At 43.1% G+C, this 13,063-nt stretch overlaps 1 protein-coding gene across 1 annotated transcript in view; it reads right to left on the bottom strand.

Moving 5' to 3' along the window:
• LOC110508247 (collagen alpha-1(XI) chain) overlaps window positions 1–13,063 on the bottom strand; it is a 257,758-nt gene that overhangs the window by 146,162 nt on the left and 98,533 nt on the right. Inside the window, exons 6-7 of the mRNA XM_090225286.1 lie at window positions 1,243–1,344; window positions 764–820 (exon numbers count right to left, since the gene is read on the bottom strand). Of these exons, the coding sequence (XP_090081412.1) occupies window positions 764–820; window positions 1,243–1,344 (159 nt within the window). The remainder of the gene's footprint in view (window positions 1–763; window positions 821–1,242; window positions 1,345–13,063) is intronic.

Here is a 13,063-nt window from a genome sequence, read left to right as displayed (position 1 = left end):
CATCTTTTATTTAAAGATGTTTAGAAATAACCACGCTGCATTTTGGTCCGCCTCTCTTTCACCAGAAGAAAACCGTTAGCAGAATATAACGTGAGGTCGTTGTATCACACGTCATGTGGTATTGGCAGGCGTTCCAGCATTCCATATATATACATCAACCCACCACATAAAACGTTTGATGTTCCTCTGTCTGGCAGCTCAGCTGTCGCAATAATCCAACGCGCTTTAAATTGGTCCATCTTTGTCATTTCACATCAAACGCTTCCTTTGATGTCCTCCGAGGTCCCCTTCCTCCTTCAGATGAAGATGTGGTCTATGTCTTAAATGCTACCCTATTCCCTACATAGCGCACTACTTTACCCTAAATATACATCCCTAATGCTACCCTATTCCCTACATAGTGCACTACTTTACCCTAAATATACATCCCTAATAATACCCTATTCCCTACATAGTGCACTACTTTACCCTAAATATACATCCCAAATGTCACCCTATTCCCTACATAGTGCACTACTTTACCCTAATATACATCCCAAATGCTACCCTATTCCCTATATAGTGCACTACTTTTGACAAGCGCCAAATAGTCTACTGCAGGCTCTGGTCAAAAGTAGTGCACTATTTATGGGAATAGGGTGTTATTTTTGGACACACACACAGTCTGTTAAACTCAGTAGTTTTAGTAAGACGAGACAACACAGAGTACTACTTTAGAGATAACGTGTCGTCGTCGTAGACAAAGAGAAGCATGCCAACGTACCGGGATTGGAACGGTTGAGTCTGTAGGATTCTCAGCGGGTGGAGCTACGTCCACAGCCTATCACACGACAGCACAGAGCAAAAACAAAGAAAAAGAAGAAGAAACAGTTTTAAAAAAACAAAATGGTGGGATGATGATGATGATGATGAAGAAGGACAAAAAAAAAGGGGCTTGGAACGATGCTGTTAAATCCACACTACAACGTTGAGCCACGTCAGCACCACGATGTGATAGCAACATCTATTGTTATGACCATTTTAGAACAATGGTAGTAACAATCGATTAGACAGTATAGATATACTTATATCTGTAGCTATGTTAGATATTAGACAGGTATGACTCATCTTCATTGAACGGAGTCATTGTCCATTTGGGGGGTGTGTGTGTGTGTGTGTGTGTGTGTGTGTGTGTGTGTGTGTGTGTGTGTGTGTGTGTGTGTGTGTGTGCGCGCGCGCGTGTGTGTGAATCTTGTATTTTACCTCAGGTGCAGGTTTGGCTCCTTCGGTTGGGGCAGTTTCAGTGGCTTCCTCTCCTTCACTGTAGTCGTAGACCTCACTGTACTCCAGGTCGTATGAATTGTACTGGATGGGAGAGAAGGGGCAGGCAGCCAGTCAGTACAAACACATTGTCTCTTTTTCAAACATTTAAAAAAAAAGGAAAATAGGATAAATCACATCCTTCATATTTACACTAAATTATATCATATCATATATACACTTCATATTTACATGGCTACGACTGAGATGAGAGCTGTTGAAGGATAGGCTTATTGTTGTTCAGACTGTTCCCATGTTCCCTAAACTCTAAATATCTAATTACTCACAGACAACGCTTTAAGCATCCTTAAGTATATATACACACTACTGTTGAAAAGTTTGGGGTCACTTCAAAATGGTTTTTGAAAGAAAATGTTAAAAAATTGTCCATTAAAATAACATAAAATTGATCAGAAATACAGTGTAGACATTGTTAATGTTGTAAATGACTATTGTAGCTGGAAACGGCAGATTTTTAATGGAATATCTACATAGGCGTACAGAGGCCCATTATCAGCAAACATCACTCCTGTGTTCCAATGGCACGTTGTGTTAGCTAATCCAAGTTAATAATTTTAAAAGGCTAATTGATCAATAGAAAACCCTTTTGCAATTATGTTAGCAAAGCTGAAAACTGTTGTCCCGATTAAAGAAGCAATAAAACTGGCCTTCTCTAGACTAGTTGAGTATCTGGAGCATCAGCATTTGTGGATTCGATTACAGGCTCAAAATGGCCAGAAACAATGACCTTTCTTCTGAAACTCGTCAGTCTATTCTTGTTCTGAGAAATGAAGGCAATTCCATGCGAGAAATTGCCTATAAGCTGTGTACGACTCCCTTCACAGAACAGAGCAAACTGGCTCCAACCAGAATTGAAAGAGGAGTAGGAGGCCCCGGTGCACAACTGAGCAAGAGAACAAGTACATTAGTGTCTAGTTTGAGAAATAGATGCCTCAACTGGCGGCTTCATTAAATAGTACCCGCAAAACACCAGTCTCAACAACAACAGGGAAAAGGTGACTCCGAGATGCTGTCCTTCTAGGCAGAGTTCCTCTGTCCAGTGTCTGTGTTCTGTTGCCCATCTTAATCGTTTATTTTTATTGGCCAGTCTGAGATATGGCTTTTTCTTTGCAAATCTGCCTAGAAGGCCAGCATTCCAGAGTCGCCCATTCTTCTCTGCAGATCCTCTCAAGCTCTGTAAGGTTGGATGAGGAGCATTGCTGCACAGCTTATTTTCAGGTCTCTCCAGAGATCAGAGTCATACTCAAGAAGACTTGAGGCTGAAATAACTACCAAAGGTGCTTCAACAAAATACTGAGTAAAAAGTCTGAATACTTATGCAAAGTCATATTTCAGCTTTTTATTTGTAATACATTTGTAACAATAAAAACAACAACAGTTTGCCTGTGGGTTGAAGAAAATAAAACATGTTTTTATCCATTTTAGAATAAGGCTGTAAAATGTTTTAAAAAGTCAATGGGTCTGAATACTTTCAAACCAGACAAATGTTTGGACACAGCTACTCATTCAAGGGGTTTTCATAATTTTTTACTATTTTCTACATTGTGGAATAATAGTGAAGACATCAACACTATGAAATAACACATATGGAATCATGTAGTAACCAAAAAAGTGTTAAACTAATAAAAATAAAAAGAGGATGGTTGACTTGCCATCAAGTCAAAGGCTGGCTACTTTGAAGAATCTCAAATATAAAATATATTCTGATTTGTTTAACACTTCTTCGGTTACTACATGATTACATATATGTTATTTCATAGTTTTGATGTCTTATTCTACAATGGATAAAACATGTTTTATTTTCTTCAAACCACAGAGCATGCGCAGAACAGCTGGCAGGCATATTCACGGTCATTTTCAACCTCTCCTTGTCCAAGTCTGTAATCCACACATGTTTTAAGATGACCACAATCATCCCTGTTCCAAATAACTCTTAAGGCTTCATGCCACGATGACTACCACCCTGTAGCACTCACATCTGTAATCAGGAAGTGCTTTGAGAGGCTGGTTATAGCACACATTAACCCCACCTTCCCAGACAACCTAGACCCACTCCAATTTGCATACCCCCCCCCCAACAGATCCATAGATGACGCAATCTCATTTGCTCTCTCCACACTGCCCTCACCCATCTAGATAAAATTAATACCTATGTGAGAATGCTGTTCATTGACTACAGCTCAGAGTTCAACCCCTCCAAAGTCGTCACCAGGCTTAGGACTCTGGGTCTGAACTCCTCCCTCTGCAACTGGATCCTGGACTTCCCGACGGGCCGACCCCAGGGGGTGAGGGTAGGCAATATTACCTTTGCCACGCTGACCCTCAACACAGGGGCTCCACAGGAGTGTGTACTTAGTCCCTTCCTAATCACCCACAACTGCGTGGCCAACCACGACTCCAACACCATCATCAAGTTTGGCACGACAGCGCCTCTTGCCCCTCAGGAGGTTGAAAAAGTTTGTCATGGGCACCTCAAAAAGTTCTACAGCTGCACCGTTGAGAGCATTTTGACTGTCTGCATCATTGCCTAGTATGGCAACAACACCGCCTTCGATCCCATGGCGCTACAGAAAGTGGTGTGGACAGCCCAGTACATCACTGGGGCCGATCTCCCTGCCATCCAGGACCTCTATACCAGGCGGTGTCAGAGGAAGGTAAATCGTTAAAAACTCCAACCACCCATGTCCTAGACTATTCTCTCTGCTTCTGGCACGGCAGGCGGTACCCGGTGCACCAGTATCCCTGCACGTTGTAAATATGGTACTGAACTGACCCTGTATATAGTATCCTTACCCCTATACGTATCTACCTCCATCACTCCAGTATCCCTGCACGTTGTAAATATGGTACTGAACTGACCCTGTATATAGTATCCTTACCACTATACGTATCTACCTCCATCACTCCAGTATCCCTGCACGTTGTAAATACGGTACTAGAACTGACCCTGTATATGGTATCCTTACCCCTATACGTATCTACCTCCATCACTCCAGTATCCCTGCACGTTGTAAATATGGTACTGAACTGACCCTGTATATAGTATCCTTACCCCTATACATATCTACCTCCATCACTCCAGTATCCCTGCACGTTGTAAATATGGTACTGAACTGACCCTGTATATAGTATCCTTACCCCTATACATATCTACCTCCATCACTCCAGTATCCCTGCACGTTGTAAATATGGTACTGAACTGACCCTGTATATAGTATCCTTACCACTATACGTATCTACCTCCATCACTCCAGTATCCCTGCACGTTGTAAATATGGTACTAGAACTGACCCTGTATATAGTATCCTTACCCCTATACATATCTACCTCCATCACTCCAGTATCCCTGCACGTTGTAAATATGGTACTGAACTGACCCTGTATATAGTATCCTTACCACTATACGTATCTACCTCCATCACTCCAGTATCCCTGCACGTTGTAAATATAGTACTAGAACTGACCCTGTATATGGTATCCTTACCACTATACATATCTACCTCCATCACTCCAGTATCCCTGCACGTTGTAAATATGGTACTAGAACTGACCCTGTATATAGTCACCTTACCCCTATACGTATCTACCTCCATCACTCCAGTATCCCTGCACGTTGTAAATATGGTACTAGAACTGACCCTGTATATGGTATCCTTACCCCTATACATATCTACCTCCATCACTCCAGTATCCCTGCACGTTGTAAATATGGTACTGAACTGACCCTGTATATGGTATCCTTACCACTATACATATCTACCTCCATCACTCCAGTATCCCTGCATGTTGTAAATATGGTACTGAACTGACCCTGTATATGGTATGCTAACTTACTTCCTTATCGTGTTCTTCATACTTCTTCTTATTTCTCAGAAGCTAGTAATGAATAAATTAACTACAACATATATTAAAAAGGAAGCTAGTAATTAATGAATGAGTTGATCAAGTCCAACCACTCTTTCGTTGCATCCCAAATGGCACCCTATTCCCTACATAGTGCACTACTTTAGACCAGAGCCCTATGGCACCCTATTCCCTATATAGTGCACTACTTTAGACCAGAGCCCTATGGCACCCTATTCCCTACAGAGTGCACTACTTTAGACCAGAGCCACTTGGGCCCTGTGGGAATCACACGTTATGTTTTATGTCTCTCAAAGTAACTTAAAGACCTGTATCTACTTTCAGAATTGTAATTAAATCCCCTGCTATGTTTAGGTTGCCCATAAGGGTTCACCCATAAACACACACACACACACACACACACACACACACACACACACACACACACACACACACACACACACACACACACACACACACACACACACACAACCATTTTTAGAAAGGTCTTTCAGAGTGGCTTGGTAGAGGCCTAGAGGCCCAGGCAGATGAGTTTTCATTGGCTAGCATTTAACATCCTGTTTTTAATGCATGCTGGGTTTTTACTGCCCTCTTCAACACTGCAATCATGAACCCTATTACTGGTCATGTGAAACTCAACGTGTGTGTGGAGAGTAAGGGTGTGTGTTGTTGTTGTTGTTGTTGTTGTTGTTGGTTTCACTATCCTTGTGGGAAAGCAAAGAAGATTCTGACAAGTGCGGACATTTCGCCAGAAAAAAAAGGCTATTTTAGGCTTAGGGGTTAGGGTTTAGGGTTATAATTGGGGTTAGGGGTTAGGGTTTAGGGTTATAATTGGGGTTAGGGGTTAGGTTTAGGGTTAGAATTGGGGTTAGGGGTTAGGGTTACGTTTGCAGATTATTGGTTTGGAATTAAGGTTAGTGTAAAGGTTAGGGTTAGGAATAAATTGTTTGGTCCCCACAAGGATAGTAAAACATGTGTGTGTGTGTATGTGTGTGTGTGTGTGTGTGTGTGTGTGTGTGTGTGTGTGTGTGTGTGTGTGTGTGTGTGTGTGTGTGTGTGTGTGTGTGTTCAGAACAAACGTAAACCTGAGGTCTTAGACTGGACTGTCCATTTTATCCATGTGTGAAATGTTCTAAATTATGTGTTAATTTAAGTTTTTCTGTAATTTTCACATTTTAGGGACATAGTATATTTTATATCAGTACACTTTTTTGTTGTTAGTTTTAGTCGTACCCTTCAGCTCCCCTTCAAACCCTCCCCTCTACAGCTGAAGTCGGAAGTTTACATACAATTTAGCCAAATACATTTAAACTTAGTTTTCAAAAGTTCCTGACAATTAATCTTAGTAAAAAGTCCCCTGTCTTAGGTCAGTTAGGATCACCACTTTATTTTAAGAATGTGAAATGTCAGAATAATAGTAGAGAGAATGATTTATTTATTTCATCACATTCCCAGTGGGTCAGAAGTTTACATACATTCAATTAGTATTTGGTAGCATTGCCATAAAATTGTTTAACTTGGCTCAAGCGTTTCGGTGAGATTTCTGGTTGCCTTCCACAAGCTTCCGACAACAAGTTGGGTGAATTTTGTCCCATTCCTCCTGACAGAGCTGGTGTAACTGAGTCATGTCTGTAGGCCTCCTTGTTCGCACACACTTTTTCAGTTCTGCCCTTCAAATGTTCTATAGGATTGAGGTCAGGGCTTTGTGATGGCCACTCCAATGACTTGACTTTGTTGTCCTTAAGCCATTTTGCCACGACTTTGAAAGTCTGCTTGGGGTCATTCTCCATTTGGAAGACCCATTTGCAAGCATCCTTTAACTTCCTGACTGATGTCTTGAGATGTTGCTTCAATATATCCACATCATTTTCCTGCCTCATGATGGCATATATTTTGCGAAGTTCACCAGTCCCTCCTGCAGCAAAGCACCCCCACAACATGATGCTGCCAACCCCCGTGCTTCACGGTTGGGATGGTGTTCTTCGGCTTGCAAGCCTCCCCCTTTTCTCTCCAAACAGAACGATGGTCATTATGGCCAAACACTTCTATTTTTGTTTCACCAGACCAGAGGACATTTCTCCAAAAAGTACGATATTTGTCCCCATGTGCAGTTGCAAACCGTAGTCTGGCTTTTTTAAGGTGGTTTTGGAGAAGTGGCTTCTTCCTTGCTGAGCAGCCTTTCAGGTTATGTCGATATACTCATTTTACTGTGGACTTTTGTACCTTTTGTACCTGTTACTTTTGTACCTGTTTCCTCCAGCATCTTTACATTGTCCTTTGCTGTTGTTCTGCGATTGATTTGCACTTTTCGCACCAAAGTACGTTCATCTCTAGGAGACAGAACGCGTCGCCTTCCTGAGCGGTATGACGGCTGCGTGGTCTCATGGTGTTTATACTTGCGTACTATTGTTTGTACAGATGAACGTGGTACCTTCAGGAATTTGGAAATTGCTCCCAAGGATGAACCAGACTTGTGGAGGTCCACATTTTTTTTCTGAGGTCTTGGCTGATTTCTTTTGATTTTCCCATGATGTCAAGCACAAAGTAGATGTCCTAAACGAATTTGTGGAGTGGTTTAAAAACGAGTTTTAATGACTCCAATCTAAGTGCATGTAAACTTCCGACTTCAACTGTATATCTGAATAACATACAGTTGAAGTCAGAAGTTTACATACACTTAGGTTGGAGTCATTAAAACTCGTTTTTCAACCACTCCACACATTTCTTGTTAACAAACTATAGTTTTGGCAAGTCGGTTAGGACATCTACTTTGTGCATGACACAAGTAATTTTTCCAACAATTGTTTACAGACAGATTATTTCACTTATAATTCACTGTATCACAATTCCAGCTTGTAGTTCATTCATTCATTACTAGCTTGTGTTTAAATATCTGTTGTAGTTCATGACTCGTCCACTCATCCATCCATCTTTTGGAGTGCAGTCAAATGAAAACAGATAATGAATGAAAGTAGTTGCTAATAGATCGAATTCTACTCATTGATTTAGGAGGATTCTTTAACCTATATGAGGTCCAGTCAAAACAAAGACTAGGTAGATTAATTTAACAGGCTACTGACAGGGTTCTAGTCCCAGATACAGTACCTCTGTTAACAGGCTACTGACAGGGTTCTAGTCCCAGATACGGTATCTCTGTTAACAGGCTACTGACAGGGTTCTAGTCTTAGATACAGTACCTCTGTTAACAGGCTACAGCCAGGGTTCTAGTCCCAGATACAGTACTTCTGTTAACAGGCTACTGACAGGGTTCTAGTCCCAGATACAGCATCTCTGTTAACAGGCTACTGACATGGTTCTAGTCCCAGATACGGTATCTCTGTTAACAGGCTACTGACAGGGTTCTAGTCCCAGATATGGTACCTCTGTTAACAGGCTACTGACAGGGTTCTTGTCCCAGATACTGTATCTCTGTTAACAGGCTACTGACAGGGTTCTTGTCCCAGATACTGTATCTCTGTTAACAGGCTACTGACAGGGTTCTAGTCCCAGATACGGTATCTCTGTTAACAGGCTACGGCCAGGGTTCTTGTCCCAGATACTGTATCTCTGTTAACAGGCTACGGACAGGGTTCTTGTCCCAGATACTGTATCTCTGTTAACAGGCTACTGACAGGGTTCTAGCACTGATACCGAGGGGACAGATAAATATTAGTTCAAGTTCAACTGCTGAACTCATCAAAATAATAGAGAGATAGGGAGAGAGACAGACATAAATTGAAGGAGACTGACAGAGAAAGAGAGAGAGGGTGGGAAAAGAGAGAGAGAGAGCGAGAGAGAGGGAAGAGAGAGAGAGAGAGAGAGTGGAGAGATAGAGAGAGAGAGAGAGAGTGGAGAGAGTGGAGAGAGTGTAGAGAGAGAGAGAGAGAGAGAGAGAGAGAGAGAGAGAGAGAGAGAGAGAGAGAGAGAGAGAGAGAGAGAGAGGGAATGAGATAGAGCACAGAGACACTATATTTATGAGGTTTGAGAGCCTGGCCAAGCCTGAAGAATTCCCCACCACAGGCGAGAAAGTTTAAAAAGTTTAAAGAGATAAATATTTAAGCGTGCTCATAAAAGACTCCCCCTCTTGCTACATCCCTCTTCTCATCCCTGCCTCTCTCCTCTTGCATGTGTCTGTGTGTTGCAAAGTATTATGGGCTAGGTAGGGGTCAGGGTATATCTCATAGAGGTCAGGGTCAAAGACATGTTATGAACATTGAACCCCTTGACCCTTCATCCCTCCATCATCTGATAAACAGACCTGGAACACCTGATTGGTTGATCATATAATAACTATTGACTCGATTGACTGATTTTTATTTTTGTTATAACCTAGAATAGTCCTTCCTATAAAGTTGTTCCATCGACTCGTTGAAAACAACAAGGGTTCCGTCAAAGACTCCCGGGATTCCGTCAAAGACTCCGGGGATTCCGTCAAAGACTCCCGGGATTCCGTCAAAGACTCCGGGGATTCCGTCAAAGACTCCCGGGATTCCATCAAAGACTGGCACAACGATCTAATGCACCGCGTCGAAGTGCTGAGGAGCCACTACAGAATCGGGGTTCAATCCCAGGCTTTGTCACAGCCGGCCGTGACTGGGAGCCCCATAGGGCGGCACACAATTGACCCTGCGTCGTCTGAGTTAGGGAAGGTGGGGGGTGGGGGGCTAGTTAGCTACAGTAGTTAACTATTTCCATCAGTAGTTGTTGTGTTATATTCCACCGTTTGTAGAATGCATACTGGCATTTGAATATAGAAAAAGGGAATCTAGACACGCTGTGGACACCGTAGACACATTTAAAATCTAGGTTGAGACGGGTGATGCGTTCGGAATTTCATGATCAGAACACTAAAAGCTGCCTGAACTGACAAGTCTAGACACGGCTAAAGACTCTCAACGAGTCTTAACGAGGTTCTCTTCAGTCAAAGACTCTATCCATCTCAATGTGGTCATCTTCAGTCAAAGACTCTATCCATCTCAACGAGGTTCTCTTCAGTCAAAGACTCTATCCATCTCAATGTGGTCATCTTCAGTCAAAGACTCTATCCATCTCAACGAGGTTCTCTTCAGTCAAAGACTCTATCCATCTCAATGTGGTCATCTTCAGTCAAAGACTCTATCCATCTCAATGTGGTCATCTTCAGTCAAAGACTCTATCCATCTCAATGTGGTCATCTTCAGTCAAAGACTATATCCATCCCAATGTGGTCATCTTCAGTCAAAGACTATCCATCTCAATGTGGTCATCTTCAGTCAAAGACTCTATCCATCTCATTGTAATCATCTTCAGTCAAAGACTCTATCCATCTCAATGTGGTCATCTTCAGTCAAAGACTCTATCCATATCAATGTGGTCATCTTCAGTCAAAGACTCTATCTATCTCATTGTAATCATCTTCAGTCAAAGACTCTATCCATCTCAATGTGGTCATCTTCAGTCAAAGACTCTATCCATCTCAATGTGGTCATCTTCAGTCAAAGACTTTATCCATATCAATGTGGTCATCTTCAGTCAAAGACTCTATCCATCTCAATGTGGTCATCTTCAGTCAAAGACTCTATCCATCTCAATGTGGTCATCTTCAGTCAAAGACTCTATCCATCTCAATGTGGTCATCTTCAGTCAAAGACTCTATCCATCTCAATGTGGTCATCTTCAGTCAAAGACTATCCATCTCAATGTGGTCATCTTCAGTCAAAGACTCTATCCATCTCATTGTAATCATCTTCAGTTAAAGACTCTAACCATCTAAATGTGGCCCTCTTAAATCATCTCCTTAACAGAAGTTGGAAGATAAGTGTCTCAACCCTTTCTTAATGCTCCCTATTCTCAGACTAGTCTTGGCAACGTCAAAACAATGTTTTCCAGGACCAAGATGTTCTACTCCTTCTGTACCTTGGCTATATTTCCATTTAATTATCAAAACACAGAACTACTATTTCTATCCTGTTGTTTGTTAAAATACACAAATTCCTTTTGTCAGACCAGAGTTAGGCTAGCCAGTTAGCTATACAGCACTAACAGACCTACAGCACTAACAGACCTACAGCACTAACAGACCTGGGACCAGGTTAAGATAGGCTAGCCAGTTGGCTATACAGCACTAACAGACCTACAGCACTAACAGACCTGGGACCAGGTTAATATAGGCTAGCCAGTTGGCTATACAGCACTAACAGACCTGGGATCAGGTTACGATAGGCTAGCCAGTTGGCTATACAGCACTAACAGACCTACAGCACTAACAGACCTGGGACCAGGTTAAGATAGGCTAGCCAGTTGGCTATACAGCACTAACAGACCTACAGCACTAACAGACCTACAGCACTAACAGACCTGGGACCAGGTTAATATAGGCTAGCCAGTTGGCTATACAGCACTAACAGACCTGGGACCAGGTTAAGATAGGCTAGCCAGTTGGCTATACAGCACTAACAGACCTGGGACCAGGTTAAGATAGGCTAGCCAGTTGGCTACACAGCACTAACAGACCTACAGCACTAACAAACCTGAGACCAGGTTAAGATAGGCTAGCCAGTTGGCTATACAGCACTAACAGACCTGGGACCAGGTTAAGATAGGCTAGCCAGTTGGCTACACAGCACTAACAGACCTACAGCACTAACAAACCTGGGACCAGGTTAAGATAGGCTAGCCAGTTGGCTATACAGCACTAACAGACCTGGGATCAGGTTACGATAGGCTAGCCAGTTGGCTATACAGCACTAACAGACCTGGGACCAGGTTAAGATAGGCTAGCCAGTTGGCTACACAGCACTAACAGACCTACAGCACTAACAAACCTGGGACCAGGTTAAGATAGGCTAGCCAGTTGGCTATACAGCACTAACAGACCTGGGATCAGGCTAGAGATTATTTAGAGAGGCACTATAACCCCTAGCAGCAGCGGTTGTTTTTCCAGGTAGTGGGCTGGGCATCAATCTAGTGGTGGTAGGTTTATATTTCACAGGCAAAGAGAGAGAGAGAGAGAGAGTGTGTGTGTGTGACCCCAGAGAGGGAGAACTGAGCTCCTGAGCCTGGTGGACTCATTATAGGTATAAATCACTGAGGCCACTCGTACACTCGTACACACACACACACACACACACACACACACACAGATACACACAGACACACACAGACACAAACACACACACACACACAGACAACCACACAACCACACAACCACACAACCACACAACCACACCAGGGCTCAGACTTTGTGGCAGAAGGATACGGAAAGTTTGTAGTGTGAGCTCATAGTGAACATCACCGTTCCCTTCAGGATAGACTATCACAATACGGAGTCTACATCCCACATGGCACACATAGGGCTCTGGTCTAAAGTAGTGCACTATGTTGGGAATAGGGTGCCATAGGGCTCTGGTCTAAAGTAGTGCACTATATAGGGAATAGGGTTCCATTGGGCTCTGGTCAAAAGTAATGCACTATATAGGGAGTAGGGTGCGATTTGGAGAGAAATAAACCCAGACACAAAGCATTGTATTTCAATTAGGTGGATTTGGCTGAAGAATGTGGCTTTGGAGAGAGAGGGAGAGAGACAGGGAGAGACAGGGAGAGAGGGAGAGAGGGAGAGCGGGAGAGAGAGAGACAGGGAGAGACAGGGAGAGAGGGAGAGCGGGAGAGAGAGAGGGAGAGAGACAGGGAGAGACAGGGAGAGAGGGAGAGCGGGAGAGAGAGAGGGAGAGAGACAGGGAGAGAGGGAGAGAGACAGGGAGAGACAGGGAGAGAGGGAGAGCGGGAGAGAGAGAGGGAGAGAGACAGGGAGAGAGGGAGAGAGACAGGGAGAGACAGGGAGAGAGGGAGAGCGGGAGAGAAAGAGAGAGAGAGACAGGGAGAGAGGGAGAGACGACGATTG

This window comes from Oncorhynchus mykiss, chromosome 28 (assembly GCF_057628025.1).
Source record: "Oncorhynchus mykiss isolate SJ-2025 chromosome 28, ASM5762802v1, whole genome shotgun sequence".
NCBI lineage: Eukaryota > Metazoa > Chordata > Actinopteri > Salmoniformes > Salmonidae > Oncorhynchus > Oncorhynchus mykiss.
Note: the sequence above shows the minus strand (reverse complement) of the source record. Positions and strands in the feature narration are given on the sequence as shown.